An 18,444-nucleotide genomic window follows, 5' to 3' on the forward strand; every position below is an offset into this window, starting at 1 on the left:
ATGCTTGTTGTTGGGTCTCTCAGAGTACACTAGATGGCATGCAAGAAGTCTTGAAATTTGAGATAGCAGAAGGTTTGTTGTTTTTATTGTGTCTTTACTTCCAACCAGAATTCCCAAAGCAACTTACAAACAAATCAGTTTAGTACAATACACAATAATAAAGTAAAATAACTGATAGTCAATTTAAGCAGGGAGTGACAGTGAATCAATATCTAGGAACTTGTAAGGCAGCTACAGGCCTGCTTTTCTGATTCTCTTGGGTTTGATAGAACAGGTACACTTTCTTAATGTGTCCAGATAATGTATTGTTGCCATTAGTCCCCTGCACCTCCTGAAAGTCATCACTTGCACAGGAGCGGAGGAAGGGGTGCGTATCAATTTCTGCCAATTCCTCCTTCTCACTGCAGCCCTTCCAAACTGCTTCCTATGCTATTTCCAGGAATCCTGTAACCCTCAGCAGTTGCTTTTTAGATAGTACAGTGGGTGCTTCTTGAAGGGAAATGTAGCAAAGATCAATTGCATAAGTAGGATAGAGCTTGTGATTCTCTAGATGTAAGCTATTATCCACCGAAACAATGGGCTAGTAAAAGATGGAGGTGTTAAATGCAAAGAGTGGGATTACTGAAGTGACCATTATTATAATAGCCTTATAGCCTTCTGCTTTTTGACCCTTGTTACACACGACATGCTATAATTTCATTTGAATGTTAGTTCTGTTCATTCATATGTGAAAGTTAATTGAATACCTACTATCCAGCAGTTTCTGGGATGGGGTGATGTATAAAGGTACATGGAATTTTAAAAAAACTTAAAGAAAAGAATCACACAACACCTTGAAATGAAGACACCCCCCCCTCCTCTTGCATTGGCAAACAGAGTGGATGCAGCATAGCGGACTGCAGGTTGTAGCAAGGGGAAGATATCTCTTCCGTTAACTTGTTCTGTTCACAGTTCATTGGACCTACCCTCATGTGTGTGTTGTATCTCAGAACCATGCCATGCTAATGACCTTTAATTCCAATTATTTTCAGGAACTGGAGTTATTCTTCCCTTCTAGCGGAGGCCGTGGGCCTGCAAACACTGCAAAATATACACACTGTACCTGTTGTATTATTAAACCTCATGCAATTAAAGAAGGTAAGTGACATGAGGGTATGAAAATGTCTTCTGGTTTCTCTATTGGACAACCTAGGTTGAGATTCATGCAGATATTGTATTGTTTATTTTGGGAATAAGCTTATGCTTCGGTGAATTGGTGGCTAATTTAGGCATATGTTTAAGGGAGAAGTGAAAGGAAAGTTTTTCTGTGCTGCCCATACAGATAACAGTGTCCTTTACACCATTAGAAAAATGCGTGCTAAGTTAACTAAACTTCAATCCCAGTGTGTTTCAAAATTGTTGAATGCTAAATCACGCATGGTTTTATATTCCTTCCTCTCTGCTTCTGTGTAAACATGGTTCAGAATGTTCATTGTTGAGATGTCATAGATTATCCATTAATAACCTGCTCATTATATTACAAGATGATGCGCTTTGGGTGTATTGTGTTGTGACTGGTATGGTTTATACATGCTCAAAATGCTATAGTCCTTTGCCACTAAAGTAGAAAATTTCAAAGAAGCATTAATTGAGACAACTCTTAAAACAAAAAGTTATATCTAATTGCTGAGTCCTATTGCACTAAATACTGTGGTGTAAATTTATTTTCTTAAATGTGAAAAGTGACTAGTATAAGCAGTAATTATTGTAATTGCCCTATAAACAGTAATTGCCCTACAAACGGATTTGATTCCCTACTCCTCCACTTGCACCTGCTGGATGACCTTGGGTAAGCCATAGTTCTGTCAGAGATGTTCTTGAAAAAGAGCAGTTTCTGTAAGAGCTCTCTCAGCCCCACCTACCTCCCAGGGTGTCTATTGCAGGGAGGGGAAGGGAAAGGAGGTTGCACCTCCTTCTGTACAGGTTCTGGGCTACAATAACTTAAGGCTGTGATCATATGCAAAATTATACCCGACGCAGGTGCGAATGCCAGGCAGATTTAAAGGGCGCGATCAGACAACAACATCTGGGAAGTGCCCCGCAGCCGTAGGCAATCCGTTCTGCTCCGCCGCAGAAGCAGAGTTAAAAGACACCGGGAAAAATCCGGTAGTTAACAGGTTGCAACGGGTGACGGAGGACTTTCCCGTGTCTGATCACTCCAGCACGCTCTCATGGCATCGGGATGGTCTGATCAGGCCAACCCAACTCCATGCCGTTGTCCCCCCCCTTTGTATTATGCGCATCATTGCAAACTCTATAGGGAGCCCTCGGTGAAGAGGTGCGATTCATTGATCCCTCGGTTAAGCGCATGGGGGGAAAACAAGAAAAGACTCAACCACAGTTGCGTTTGATCACACACTGACGGACTGCGCCCACAGCTTCAAAGAGAGGTGTGATTGTGCAACTGCCGGTCAAATTCCTTTGGAGGAAATAGCCTCCCCCCCCCCCCCCCCAGTTTTTTCTGGCACATGTGACCACAACCTAAGTAGTATAACACATGTAGTATTAATCCCACTGTCTGAACACCCCAATACTTGCACCAAGCTTTTCTATCCAGACAACATTCTACTAGTGGAGCAGTCCCAGGGATTTTTGGATGACGATTTCAGTCCAGCTTCAGGCTGGAGTTTGGAACTGAAACATCTTTAGTTGCATTGGTGAATGATCTTTGTTTAAAGTTGTATAGGGAACATCTAAGCTAATATTGTTCTATCTTTCTGGGGCCTTTGACATAGTTGAGTACTCCATTCTTATATAGGGATGGGCATGAACCAGCTCACAAACTAAAGTTCATGACAAATTTTGGCTGGTTCGTGGTTTGCAAACTGAAGTTCGTGACAGGTCAACCAGCATGAACTTTCCATGATCTTTCAGGCAGTTTGTGGAGGTTTGTGGCTGGATACATTTCCAGACAGTCTCTGCACAAACAAAACATTTACCAAACTTCAAAGATGCAAAGCAACTTCAAAGCAATGGGGCAAAATTCTCCAGGCTTGGAAACACCAATAGGTGTGTTCAATGTGTGCAGCTTATACTTTTGAACCTGTGCCTGACATTTCCCCCAAAAGCACTTTTCTGGGGGCATCTTCTTTTTTTTGGGATAACTCAGACCCCTCCCCAAGTCCAATCTGCATATAACTTGGAGGGCATGTAGGGGAGCATCACTGGGAGACCCCCTGCAAGTTTGATGTCTCTAGCTTGGACAGGGTCCATTGTATACACTCCTGAACCCGCACCTGTCATTTCCCCAGAAAGCACTTTCCTGGGAGAACTTTCTTTGAGGGGGGGCTGTAACTTGGATCCCATAAATCCAGTCCTCACCAAACATGGAGGGCAGGTAGAACAGAGTCAGCTGGAGATCCCCTGTGAGTTTGGTGTCTCTAGCATGCGGGAGGGGGGCGTTCTACTGCATCACGAACTGAACCAGTTTGTTTGGCACATACAAGTGCATGACAATTTGTTGTTCACAAACCACAAACTGAACCACATTTTCCTGGATCATTCCTGTCTCTATTTTTATCCATTATTTGAAATATGTTCTCCTTCCTTAGACTCAGCCAATCTGGCTGTTCGGATCCATGCTTCTGTAATCTCATGACTGAATTACTGTAATGCACTTTGCATTGTACTGCCCTTAAAGACATCCCAAAAATGTCTCATTCAGGGTGAAGCAGTCCAGTTATTGTCAGGAGTAGGGGTGTGCAAAAAATAAATAAATTTGGCCTGATTCGGATTCAGCCGAATTGGGCAGAATCAATTTCGGCCACCAGAGAGACTCCCGCATGTCAGTTTCGGCAGTATCAGCCATTTGGAGTCTTTTGGCCAGCCGAATGTCCATTTTGGCCTCATTATATCCTATGGGCCATTGAAGTCAATGGCAAAAACATAGGGCACATTCTGGGGGCTGGAGGGGAGGGGGTTTGAGGGAAAGGCTACTCTCAGGGTAGCTGCTGGAGCCTCTCCCCAAGATACTCACCAAGTTTCAAGAACATTGGATGAGGGGAACCAATTCTTTGGCCCCCGAACAGGTTGCCCCCATCCCCTCCATTGTTCTCTATGGTGGGGAAAAAGTAACTTTTTGGCCAGCCAAATGTCCATTTCAGCCTCATTTCCATCTTAAAACAGCTACATTGGTTGCCAGTTCGTTTCTGAGTCCAATTCAAGGTCCTTATGACCTAGGACCCACATATCTAAAAGACCATCTCCTCCCATATGACCCCGTGTGCCAAAGTGTGGTCCTTGGGCTGCATCCTACTGGCTGTTCCTCTTATGTTAGTCATCTGGCAACATCCAGAGTTGTTCTTTTTCCATTGTAGCTCCCACTCAGTGGAACAGGATCCCTTAGGAGGTGGGGGCAGCACTGTTAGAAATAGTCATGAGGTTCTGCAGGGCCGTTTTATTTGCAGGTCTTTGAAAGGGGTCTAAATTGCAGGCATCTTTGGGGGGGAGGGGCATATCTGGGGTTTTATTCAATCAGTTTTGAATCATAACGTTTTAACTGGGATGTGTAAGCTGCTTCCCAGTCATGAGAAAAGATAGGATATAAATATTTTAATTAATAAAAGGAATAAAGCAGAATTTTAGCTTCTTGTTTATACTGTACTAACTTACAATTTTGTACTAAAATCTGCAATTTGTACTTCAAAATATAAAGTGGAAAACAAAACTTTTAACATAATGGTATGTCTGTTACTATTGGTTTATTAGAAACACATTATATACTCTTTTTGGTGGGCAGATTTGTATTCTTTCATCTGGTTAGCTTGAAATGGTTGATGTCCATTTCCCTTCTGTAGTATCAGGCACAGGAAAATGAATTATATCACAGTGTTTACAGTATAATTATATGTTTTGATTCCATGGTCTGCTTGTTCTAAAACAAATTTGTACGGAAAATAAATACTAATTAAAACTGTATTGTGAAAGGTTACCCAAGCAATCTTCTATAGCTTTTAGACACTCCTTAAAAGAACTGAAATGGGAATGGTAGACATGGCATCATGTCCTCTCCAGGCATCAGTCTAGTAAGCATACTCATGTAATTGTTTTAGTATCTCCCCACAGCAAAGGTTAAATAGCAATATTGCAAGTGTTTATGTTTTACCTGTTTACAAAAGAAGATTGATGTGTAGCTCTACCACTATGCAATAGTCAATCTTGTGGTGTGATGAGGTCAATGATATCAGGTGACCTTAGAAACCATTTTGTTCCTTATGGAAAAAGGAGATCTCATGGCACCTAAACTGCCATCCACTATGCCCGTGCCTGCAGTTCTAACACAGACAAAGACCTTCGTTTATGGATGGGTGTGAACTGGCCTGTAAGCCAAAATTTGGGGCAAACGTGGGCTGGTTTGGAGCTCGGGAACTGATGTTCAGGGAAAGCCAGGAGAAAGGTGGAAGGGAAGCCCCTTCCAGGGCAATCCTTGCCCCCGGGAGAAAGCGGGAACTGAACTTGCTGGACCAGTTTGATTTGGATGTGGCCCATTCAGTTTGGGGTTTGGTTTGGGGGCTGCCTGGAACCGAACTGCCTTTTTAAGGTTCGTACCCATCCCTACCTTCCTTCATTACTTAATTGATTGTTCTTTACTTTTTGATGTCTTTCATTAGATTTGTTGTCAATACATCACCATACAGTTAAAATCAACACAACATTTGTAACTAGGTGTTTTCAGCTGAAATTCTTTGGGCTTTGGGCACACCACTACTAGCCTACCATGTAGAAACTGTTCCAGTGCCTCCAGGTCTGCAGAGCAGATCTGGAGATTTACATATGATCAGCATAGAAAGTGCAGTCCAAATGAACTGGCAGGGGTTCACTGCAAAAAACTCCATACCACTTTGACCTTTTTGGTGCAGTTTGTGGTAATTCCTCATGTTTTAGCTTAATAATGAGTAGGTATGTGGTGACTATGCTAAAACCTTTGATTGTGTGGACCACAACAAACTGGCAAGTCCTTAAAGAGATGGGAGTACCAGACCACCTCACGTGTCTCCTGAGAAACCTGTATAAGGGTCAAGAAGCGGCAGTTAGAACCGGATATGGAACAACTGATTGGTTTAGCATAGGCATAGGAAAAGGCGTACAACAAGGATATATATTGTCACCCTGCTTATTTAATTTATATGCAGGGTACATCATGCAAAATGCCGGCCTGGATGAATCACAAACCGGAATTAAGATTGCCGGGAGAAACACCAACAACCTCAGATATGCAGACACCACTCTAATGGCAGAAAGTGAAGAGGACTTAAAGAGCCTCTTGCTGAGGGTCAAAGAGGAGAGTGCAAAAGTTGGCTTGAAACTCAACGTAAAAAAAACACACTAAGATCATGGCATCCGGCCCCATCACTCCTTGGCAAATAGAAGGGGAAATCGTGGAAGCAGTGACAGACTTTCTGTGCAATGGAACTCAACAAATTCTTGGAAATATAACCTGCTTGTTTCTTTGTTTAGAAGAAACATGTTGCCTCTCCAAAACACTGCTCACAGTATAAAAACAAAGTAAAACAATTAAAATTAGAGATAACAACAAACCTAAATAAAGCTAGTCTAGGTAAAGGTAAAGGTTTCCCTTGCTCGAAAGCCAGTCGAATCTGACTCTAGGGATGCGGTGCTCATCTCCGTTTCCAAGCCGAAGAGCCAGCGCTGTCCAAAGATGTTTCTGTGGTCATGTGGCCAGCATGACTAGACGCCGAGGCACACGGAACACTGTTACCTTCCCACCAAAGCAGTACCAAGGGGTCATTTCGTAGAAAAAGAGGTGCATGAGCTCATTAGCATAACTCATTAGCATAACTTATTTGCATATGCCATGCCCCCTGACATCACCGGAAGTGTGTCAGAAGGTAACACCCACACTGCAACTTACCTGGCTGCTTCTTGCTCCTCGTGGCCCGGGGCTGCTGGGAGCAGAGGGCGGAGCTTGTTGCATGTGCCCACCCCCTGGGCTCTTTATTGAATGAATTTTATTGTTACAGCACATAGCCAGCAATTATAAAAAACCATAAAAGTAACTTACAATAACCAAATGGTAAAACTACTTTAAAAACAAGAAGGTTACTAAGGAACAACATTAAGCGGTCATTTTGATCACTAAAACCAGACTTAAGAATACGCTGCAATGGAATACATTTAAAGGAGTAAAATGAAGAATACGCTGCAATAGAATACATTTAAAGGAGTAAAATAGAATGACAAAAAAGGCAATAAGATTTAAAATCAAAAAGTCCTATCCCAAGTGACAACCAGAACACTGATGAGCTTTTACGACCAAGGAGCAAAATTTTGCAATGTCTGGATTTCAATGTCTAAAATATCCAGATGGTGAATCTATTTATGTAAAATTATACAAGCATTTTAAAATCTAAAACCAACAATACAATGTAAAAAGGACATAATTTAGTCTTAAAAAGATAAAAGAATGAGAATAAAAAAGTCAGTTATTTGGGAGGGAATCTAACCCAAGTGGCTACCTGAACACTGATGAGCTTTTACAACCAGAAAACAGAATTTTGCTATCTGGTGTATCGCTGTATGGTCAGGATTTAAAAGTAATTTCTCTATCTTATCCTGATCAGAGGAGCCAACCAAGAGAGGACCAATACATTTTGTGCGAGCTTCGTTATATAATGGGCATCTCAGGAAGACATGTTCCTGGGATTCTATCTCCCCAGACGCACACATGCATAGCCTCTCATTTCGGGGAGTTTTCTTGAATTTACCCTCGAGAACTGCAGAAGGTAAAGCAGAGCATCTAGCCAGCGTATACGCCCTCCTAAGTTTATTTGACTCCAGAATGGATAAGTAAGGGGCTTGAGCAACAATATATTTACTGCTGTAAGGCGCTAAAAAGGCAGGGGTCGCCTGTACGTCCAGTTGGCGTTCAATATCTTCAATCCTCTGCCTGACCACTAGCTTAGCTTGAGCATCCCCCCTTTCCAAAAGCTCTTTGGGTGAAAACCCTAGTAGTGTAATTTTCCGAATAGTATGGGTCAGCCATTTAGATTGGTAATCATCAGTCAGGATTAAGGGCACAAGGCCACATGGATTTAGGTTTATCTTTAACCAAAGAAAAATAGAGTGCAAGGTGATCTTGGCTTCAACTTTCATCATGCCAGTCTCTAGCCGTACCATTGCATTTGTAACACACCTTGGGACTTGGAGCACTGATCTCAAAAATTTCGATTGAACCAGCTCTAGTGGGGCATAGCAAGAAGATGTCGCTCCCAGTAGCGTCCCATAGAGCATCTGGGCTAATGTTTTAGCCTTAGCCGGAGCTCTGCTCCTGTGCGCTCCTGCAGGAAATGACCCCTGGGCAAAATATATGTAAGCAACAGAGGACAGAGAAGGGTGCCAGGCAAGACGGAACCGTCGCTGTCCTCGACCAAAAGCCTGGCAGAACATCTGTGCCTTGCAGGGCCCCGATGAAATTTGGCAGACAGTCCCACCAGGCTGAGACCAGTCTTCCCTCTAAGCTGAGTCAGCGTGAGCCAGCTCACCGTTTTTTAGCCTCCAGCTCACACATTTTTGTCTTGATGGCTCCAGAGCAAATTAAGCTATGCAGTAGCCAAATGGCTCGCTCACAACTTTAAAGCCAGTAGCTCACAGAGGAGAATTTTTGCTCACAGGACTCTACAGTTTAGAGGGAGCATTGGTTGAGACCAGGGGTCATTTCGTAGAAAAAGAGGTGCAGGAGCTCATTAGCATAACTCATTAGCATATGCCACACACTCTGATGTCACCGGAAGTGTGTCAGAAGGCAACACCCACCGCTCAGGCTCCACTGGACTATTGTGGATTGCTAGCTATTGGGGGGGGGGAACGTGCAGATCTGTACTCACAGAGGAGGGAGAGCTTGTACCTGAAAGCGGGCCGGGGGGGGCTCTGCAACTTACCTGGCTGCTTCTTGCTCCTTGTGGCCTCACTGAGGGCTGCTGGGAGCAGGGGGTGGGGCTTGTTGCATGTGCCTGCCCCCTGGGCTCCTTACTGCCGGAGCTCCGCTCCTGTGCGCTCCCTTAGGAAATTACCCATGGCGGTATCTATTTATCTACTTGCAATTTCTTGCTTTTGAACTGCTAGGTTGGCAGGAGCTGGGACCAGAGACGGGAGCTCACTCCATCTTGCAGCACTTGGGTCTTGAACTGCTGAATTACCGACCTTCTGGTCTGCAGTTCAACGTCTTAACCACTTGAGCCACTGAGGCCCCCTAAAAAAAAAGCAGAGTGCAGACCATAAAAAGCTATAATAAGATAAACAACTAAAAGGTGTGAAAACCTCAGATAAAAGTCCAGTCAAACAAAATGTTTTGACCTGGCACCCAGATGCCAAGAAAGTTGGTACCAGGTAAACCACTGGGAGAGGGCATTCCAGAAACTGGATGTCACCATTGAGTAAGCCTTACCTATAGCTGCCACCCAGCTCATCTCCATGACAACAGCATTTGAAATAAGGATCTTGAATGGTGAATGGGTGTGTGTTTATGGGGATGTAGTCCTTCAGATACCCTTGTCCAAGGCTGTTCAAGATTTTAAACCTAAGCACCAGCACTGTGAATGGTGAGCAGAAAGATACAGGCAGCAAATGCAGATCTTTCAGTTCAGGGATGATATGATTCATACCACCCCTTCCCCAGCACCAGGATACTATGTTTTAGAATAATTGAAGCTTCTGGACAGTTTTGAGAGGTATCCCCATATAGCATGTGTTACATTAATCTGACCTGGATGTGATCAGAACAGGGATCACCAGGACTTTTCAGGGAATGGCCATATGTGATGTATCAGCTGCAATTGATTAAAGGAGCTACAGGCCACCGAAGAGACCTGGGCCTCCACCTGTATGCCCAAATCAAGCAGTGTCCCCATATTACATTATAGGAAGTGGCTTCCAGATGTTTGAGCACTTATTTCATAGAACTCTCTGACGTTTTTTCTTTGCACTTTTGTTTGTGTTTGGTTCAGATTTTCTTTTTTTGTGATCATATGCATGTGACTGACCTGTGTCAAAGTGTCGAATGTGGCCTTCCTTCCTTCCTTCCTTCCTTCCTTCCTTCCTTCCTTCCTTCCTTCCTTCCTTCCTTCCTTCCTTCCTTCCTTCCTTCTTTTATTTTAGGACAAAGTCCTTTCAGTGGCTTACTTGAAATTACATTAGATCATTTATAAGGTTCCTGTCTGATGACAAGTGGAACATCTCTGTTGCTTTTATCTTTGGCCTTGTTGATCTACTCCTGAGAGGAATATAGAAATCTGTTGCCAGGCAGCCAAAGCATCAGACTCTAGCAACTGTAGTGCCTGTCACAAGAACATGACACAGTGATCAAAGGTATTTGATACATAGCACAAGCAAGAGCTCTGATAATGGCTGCCAAAAAGGGAAGTCCTTATGGCCACATAAGTTTGAATTCAGGTTTAACCATTACAGATGGTTAGCCTGCTGCACTGTATGTAAAATATCGAGAGCTTTATTGAGATGTTTTTGTGTAAGAAAAAAGAAAAGGATGTAGTTGGCAGTGTGATAGTATGTTGCTTCTCAGGGATCTGAGTGGTATATTCTAGATAATCAGAAAAGGGCAAGGATGGAGTATGCCTTCATTCTCCTGTCTGGCAGAGGGAACAGCATCTGAACGACTGGATGATTTACAGTGCTGGAAGTGTTAATGCCAAAGCCCATCCCAAGGGAGTAGGGGCTACATGGGCATGGCATTCACACATGCACCTCCCAACCCAGTCAAGGGATGTTAATCCATGAATACACAGCTGCAATCTTGGGGGTGATCGTTTTGGGTGGAATTGTAGATGTGACACATACAGAGAAAAGGAGAGATGTCAACTTTGAATTGAACTTGATTTGTTCTTTATGAAACATAAATTAATAAAATGAGAAAAGAAGGCAGATAAAATGGCTTTGGGAAATACTCTAAAAAACGAATACATTATATGAATGCAAATTGGAATTCTCCAGTTTCAAGTGATCAACAAGCAAGCAATTTGAACAAATTCATAGTTTGAGCTATATGTATTCACCTATGGCTAGTCCAAATGGAGACCACTCACAAGGGATGCAAATATAGTGTCCCCAGGAGAGGAGGAGAGGGGAGAGAAGATGGGGCTGTTACAGATGAGAAGCAAGGAAGTAAGGTGGCAAGTTAGAGCTTCGCTCAGCAGGGCCCTGAGGAAGGGCTGCCACAGTGAAGGATATAGGAAGCTGGACTTGGAAGAGGGAAAAGAAGAATAGCAGAGATAAGGCACAGACATTATTCCAGGCCTCATTTTAAAAGCTTCTGAGCAAGCTTTGTCCTTTGAGCCCCTAAGGGATAGTACCCCTGATTATCCATTGTTTCCTGTGAAATTTCAAATAACTGTGAAGTCTTCTGCTGGAAGGGAAGGGAAGTCTGTGTTACCTGCGCATGTGTCTCATCTAGCTGATGGTCTATTGGCTTGGTTTATCTTATTGCCTAAGGTGGAAAAATCTTTCATCTTGATCTGCCCGTTTCCCCCCACCCCCATGATTGTCATCTCTTTGTGTGGTCCTTATTTGGCTAGCTTGCTAGGTTGTTAATTTATACTGGGCTTTAATATCTCCAACTAAATATAGAATGGAGTTTGCAACTTCAACTTCAATACAATGCTGGTTTCTCTGGATCTGCACACCTGACTATTTTAGAAGAAGAAATTGGATTTATACACCACCCTTCACTACCCAAAGGTGTCTCAGAGCGGCTTACAAACTCCTTTCCCTTCCCCTCCCCGCAACAGACACCCTGTGAGGTAGGTGGGGCTGAGAGAACTCTTGACAGAAACTGCTCTTTTTCAAGAACAGCTGTGCCAGAGTTATGGCTTGCCTAAGGTCATCCAGCCAGGTGCAAGTGGAGGAGTGGGGAATCAAACCCGGTTCTCCCAGATTAGAGTCCACGCACTTAACCACTACACCAAACTGGCTCTCAAAATGTCACATGGGCACTGCCACTACCCTTATTTAGAATCATAGAGTTGGAAGGGACCTCCAGGGTGATCTAGTCCAACCCCCTGCACAATGCAGGAAATTCACAAATACCTCCCCCTCCACACCCACAGTGACCGCTGTTCCACGCCCAGAAGATGATAAAAAACCTCCAGGATCCCTGGCCAAACAGGCCTGGAGAAAATTTGCTTCCTGACCCCAAAGTGGCAATCAGCATTTCCCTGGGCGTGTAAGAAAGGGCCACAAGAACTAAGCACTGAGGCAACCCTTCCTGCCCTCCCTCTCATGATCTGCCTAAGTTCACACAATCAGCATTGCTCTCAGATGGCCATCTAGCCTATGTTTGAAAACCTCCAAAGAAGGAGAGCCCACCACCTCCTGAGGAAGCCTGTTCCACTGAGGAACTGCTCTCTCAGGAAGTTCTTCCTAATTTAATCTCCTTTTGATAGCAAAAGAAGCGGTTGCAGAGCTAAGTCCTGTAAAAGAGTACCTGTAAGCATGCTCAAAATGTGTTTGCTGCATAGTCATAGGTGGTTTCCTTTTTGTCTGTGATGATGGTGTGGCCGAGCTTCCAAATCAAGCAGAGGACATTACTGCTGCTTTCATCTCTGAATTAGGGAGCGATCTTAAGAAAGTTTGCTTGGAAGTAAGTTCTATGGTATTCAGTAGGGCTTACTCCCAGCAAAATGCCTTTAGGATTGCAACCTTTCCTGTCCAGATTTATGAACTGTTTCAGACTTGATCTAGCATGTATCTTTTTTGCTTTAAAGGCAATAGTAATTAAAGGTAATCCAGGACAGGTAGAGGAGAATAATCTGAAAGGCCGGCCTTTTCCAATGACTCTTAGCACAACTTGTAATCACTGAGAAGTCAGTAGTTAAAAATATTTTAGGTTATTAGTGGTTTATTTATGTATTTTACAAATATTATATTCCTGTATAGGGAACAGAAATGTTTTAAGTTTGGGGTTTTACTTCTTTTACTGTGTACTGGTCAATGACTGTAATAAATTTACTTACTTACAGTAGTTAAAAGAAGTCAGAGTCCTCCGGCTATGTATGAATGACTTTATCAGCGTAGTTGGGAGTGCAAAGCCCTTTAGGTCCTTATCTCAAGAATGTTGCTGCAGCAACAAAACTAAAGAATGTTCTGGGACTTTTAAGACCAACAGATTTATTATGGCATACGTTTTTATGTACTGGAGCCCATTTTTCAGATGCATGAAGTGTGTCCTCAGTTGGCAGGTATGAGGACGTCCTTCATGCCAGCTCAGGGCACACCTCATAATCTGATAAAATAGGCTGTAATCCACAAAAGCTTTATTCTACAGTGAATCTGTTGGTCTTTAAGGCCCCCAAAGCCTGTTTTTGCTTTTTTAAAAATGACCCTGTGGTATATGTCATAGAGAGGGAATTCTGGGATTTACCGAGGCCCCTGTTGCGATGCCTTCTATTGGATGCTGCTTCCTCCTGTTTTTCCCTTCTTCATTTCACCAAACCGGAGTCATGGTCACATATGTTTGTCTCAGATGGTCATTTGGGCTTCTTCACATAATTAAACTGTATCCATTTTGTGGCCTCTGTGGCATTCATAGTTCAAGCAAGTATGTGCAAATATACTGTAACATGCAGTGGAGCCCTCAGTTGGCCAAGACCTGTACTTATGTGTGTTATATATTACTTTCCACTGTTTTCACCAGAGAAATGCTTGATAAGCAAGTGAAAACTAAAAACTCATCATTCATTTAATGTTCTGACCAGCCTGGCTGCTCTTCCCGCTCGTCTCGTCCGGTCGCTCTCTCCTCCGGCCAAAACTCATCCTCCCCTCGATAAGCCACAGCCGGGCAACTCCGGGGTCTTTCAGGATAAGATCCCGGTTCAAAAAGGCTTTCTCGGGGCCCACTGCCCCGATGAACAAACGTTTCCCTGGTGCCTTGGGTATCGAACATAGTCCAATCCTCTGAGGCTTTGACCTCTTGTTTTCCCCAATGCGATGGGGTAGGAGGAGGCCAAGGAATAGTCTCATGCCTCGGGATCGCTCCCCCAACGGCACCTCGGGCTTCCATGTAGTCCGATGTTAAGGCAGTGGCCGGGACGGCACCTCGGTCCTCTGCCCAGAAAAAGGATTTCCCTTCGGCCCCGCTCATGATCGATGTCAGACTCGGGGTGAGGGGGACTGCACAGTACTATTCAACAGTAGCTACAAAAGCCAGTATGGTGGAACAGTTAGATGTTAGACTACTACCTGGCAGACCCAGCTTCAGATTCTCACTCTGCTGTGATAGCTCACCATGGGTGACCTTGGGCCACTAAGAACTTCTAAGCCTAGCCTACTTCACAGGGTTATTGTGAAAATAAAATGGAAGAGAATGATGTAAGCTGCTTTGGAGTCCCCATTGTAGAAAAAGGTGGGATATGAAGTAAATAAAGAAATATAGCAGAAAATAAAAGTATGTCAGCTGGAAGGAGAGAAGGAAGCAGAAAAAGGGGAGAGGCTCTGGGAACTGATAGGAAATTTAAAAAAGCGAATAGTGGGGGAGGGGAAAATGAGATATTTATTTTATTAATTTGATATATACATAGATACCCGCTGCAAGTTCTTGTGGATCCCCCACTTGTGACTATTTCCTTTTTTAAAGGCAGTTTCTAGCTCTTCATGAAGTTAGTGAAAATGTATAGGCAATGTCTGCTGAACGGAGTTGACAGCAGGAGTTGAGTGCTCTTTGTCCCCCTTCTATTGCTAGTTTGAATAACATAAATTATACAAAATAAGCAATATATGTACATGTGAAATACCTGCTGAGGTATGAAGTGGAGACATGTACCTGAAAACATGCAGCGAGCTCTTGTTTGCCATGTATTTTCTGAGGAATTCTGCATAGATGGATTTTGGGTCCCTGAGCATCTATTTAAGATGCTGTTTATGTTGAAGAAGATGGATTGGATACTTCTGTTCCTACTTTTTCATCATAAAAGGAAGATACAGAGTGATGGTTGTCAAAAGGTTATACAATGTAAATTCATCTCTGAAACTTCATAACTGTGGAATGCAATTTGTGTCAAATATTGAGTAGAATTGTTGTATAAATAGATACTTGTAAAGAATAGAATTCTCAAACACAATAAAAATCTGTTCAAGAATTCCAAAAGAATGAATATAAAGTTTTGTGTACAGAGTGATAACCATTTACTCAGTTGCTGTGACATCCTTATTCAGTGATTTGGTCATAAAGAGTCTTTGAGCAGAATCCAAGACCAGCCCTGTGTGTGTGAGTGGGAAGTGCTTCCATTCATGGTGGTGGGGTTTGATATGGGGATATTTTTCACTTCTGGCTGCATCCTCTTTTTAATTTTTTTCATTATTTCAATTTACAACACAAAAACAAAACATAAGCTAGAAACTTCTACAACAATCTAAATAATACATAAAACATAGACAAGTCAGTACATATAGCCATCTACAATGATCAACTACCATAATCTGCTATATCCAAATAATAACTTAAATTACAATCATAAACAACAATTATATCTTAAACATAAAACTACAATTATATAAATTGCTTGCTCTCTCTCTCCCCGCCCCTTAGAGCTTATTTATATATACTCTTGATTTTTCACCTGTTTAAATATCTTTATTCTATCACAGCTTTCTTCATGTCTAATATTTTAGCAGATACAACAAGCACAGCAAACATATAACCTCTTCCCTTTTTTGAGTTTTAACTTGAAGTTATTTCTGATTCTCGGCTATGTAATCAAAAAATACTTTCCATTTTTCTTGAAATTCTGAAACCGATTTATTGTGCATATAAGATGTTAATTTTGCCATTGTTGCATATTCATATAGTTTATTCTTCCATTTGTTCATATCTGGGCATCTTTCTGTTGGCTGCATCCTCTTGCACCATGCTGAATCCTGCTTCAGAGGGCTCCCCGACCATCTGGAGCAGCCTTTCATATGGTGCAAGGGGCTGTGGTGTAAAGCATGGGCTGAGAAAGGGTTTGTATATGTAGCCGTTTGGATTTGAACTATGAAGGAGAGAAAGCAGAAGGAACATCATTTAGCTGTGCTTTTCTTGAAGCCAGTAGCTGACGCCAACATACATGAGTACTGTTTTTAATTATTAGATTAACCTCTGGATCTCATAAAATGTGTACATTCCTACTCAGTTTCACATGCACATGCAGTTCTTGCCAAGCTCAGCATCCTCTGTTTTACTTTAGATTTTCAGGCTCTGCTTTCTTTGAATTGTCTTTGTATGTTGGGAGGTAGAAAATTGTTAAAGAACTCAGTAGGTATTGCACCTCATCACTTAGTCTGAGTAAATGTGCTTGAAGATTATCTCTCCTTCTCTTTCTGCCTAGTAACCTAATGCTGTCTTGGAGACATAAAACCTTTCCTCTATTTATGCCCAAAGTTATTTGTTATGCATTTTTTCTAGGATTAGTATTGCCTTCCTTCAGTTGTATTTAGTAATGCCTCTGATTTTTTTTGTCCTTTGTCACTAAAAATTAAATCCTGCACTAGCACTTAATCTGCTGTTCTGATTTGGCTTCTTAGGATAATCACATTTTCAAGATGTACTCTTCCTGGTTGTTGAGGTCCTTACATACTCCATTTCTTTCTTAAGCAAGATTTGATTTAAAAAAAAAAAAAACATTTTAGTTGAAGCCTGTTGCAGGCCACTGACATACTTGCATAGCCTTCCATGCATAAAGAGCAACCTCATGTCCACTACAGAAACTGAAAGATTAGCATTTAATTTATTTTTAAAAAGTAGAAATAACTACGGTAGACCCTTACAACTGTGGATGTATGTTTGAACAAAGCTTATATTGCAGCCTTTCTAATCCAAGATGGCGACCGGGTGTGAAGCTCTGGTGCTGAGCTCCCCCGTGGTACTTTAGCTACCCAAATTTTAGTATTTTAGTAAATTTTAGTCGGTTCCAGCGGATAGCGGATAGGGTTGGGGATAGTCATATAGCTCTGCGCTAAGACTGAGTATTAAACAAACAAATAAACATCAAGCAACAGTACCTGAGAAGAACAGAAACACCCACCCGGCAGGGACAAGAGAGGGAGGCTGGAGAGGCCGCAGACCGCGGAGTCGCGCGGTTGACCAGGCGGAGCCCTTGCCAGCGGCCCGGCGTAGTGGGAGTGCGAGGAGGGCGCTGGACTTTTTGGGGACACCTGGGAGGAGACCGGGGCGTTGCGGAGCTGCGGAGCCGTGCGGTGAGGCGGTGCTGTCACTGGCTCGACCCCGACGCTGTGAGAGAGTGTTGGGGGGAGCTCTTGACGCGGGAGACAACTGGCCCCAACGTGCGGAGAGGACGGGAGACCTCGGAGATATCGGGCCCCGTGGCCTATGACCCGGAGGAACTGCTGCGAGCTGTGAGCTGTGAAGCCGCCCCAACATAGTGGGAGAGTGTCGGGGTGCGCTAGGACCCAGGAGACACCTAACGCTGACGCAGGAAGAACGCAGAACTCTGGAGACGCCTGGGCCCTGCTGCCTACAACCCGGGAGAGCTTGCAGCACGTGTGGAGCTGTCCGGTTGCGGTGGCCGTTGGAGTGCAGGGTGGAGTAGTGAGAGATCCCGGTGTGGCGAGGAACGGCGGGAGGCGCTGGGCCGGGGAGGCGCCCGGCCCCGAAACTCCAGCGGCTGGCCTGCGGACACCTGAGACGGGGATTGAAGAAGGGACTGTGCGAAAGAAGAGGGTGCCTAAGCAGCGGTGGGGGAGGCTGCGGTGGTGAAGTTTGGCGGTGAGAGAGCCGACGGGAACATTGCAACCGGCTGTGAGAGAGCCGGCGGTGGGACATCGTAGGGCTGGCCCGGCGGTGAGAGAGCCAGGAGCACACCCCTACCTGAATAAAGACGTGGGTGGGAGATCTCATAGCCCATGTGCTGGTGGAAATCCAGAAGAACACCAATGCCTGGTCAATCTGCTAGGCACCCAAGAATATGGTGGTGTGGAGCTAAGAGTGTAGAGTGTGAGTCTGCTGGGATGAATGGGATGAGTGCTATATGTGGATGTACGGGTGAGTGTATGAAGATTGAGTGTGAGTGTTGGGGCTTAAATTAATTTAATTAGCTTAGTAAGAAGACCCCCGACATGAGCAGTGAGAATTACAGTTAGAAGATTGGTAAAACTGTTTTGTATTTTGCACAGATAGCACGCATAAATTGTTTAGTTGGAGTAGCTGGTGTGTATGACCTTGCCATCGGCTGGCGGCCTGAAGCTACGCGGAGCCCGCCAGTGATGCATGGGAAACAAATTCCAGTGCTCTTGGGGAGAGGGAGGTATGGCGGTGGGTCGGGGCAAGGTCGAGTGACGCCCTTCTAGCCTTCGACCCATCCCGAGGGTGGCCAGCAGTGGGGTCAGGATTCAGAACCCTCCTCCGTCATTGGTGTTGTGCAATGCCAGGTCTATTAACAACAAAGC

The 18,444-nt window shown here is 43.8% G+C and overlaps 1 protein-coding gene across 1 annotated transcript in view; it reads left to right on the top strand.

The window, feature by feature from the left end:
* NME7 (NME/NM23 family member 7) overlaps window positions 1-18,444 on the top strand; it is a 141,511-nt gene that overhangs the window by 64,440 nt on the left and 58,627 nt on the right. The window contains exon 7 of the mRNA XM_015411059.1: window positions 1,032-1,137. Within this exon, the coding sequence (XP_015266545.1) occupies window positions 1,032-1,137 (106 nt within the window). The remainder of the gene's footprint in view (window positions 1-1,031; window positions 1,138-18,444) is intronic.

Source organism: Gekko japonicus, unplaced genomic scaffold, assembly GCF_001447785.1.
Source record: "Gekko japonicus isolate JY-2015 unplaced genomic scaffold, Gekko_japonicus_V1.1 scaffold580, whole genome shotgun sequence".
NCBI lineage: Eukaryota > Metazoa > Chordata > Lepidosauria > Squamata > Gekkonidae > Gekko > Gekko japonicus.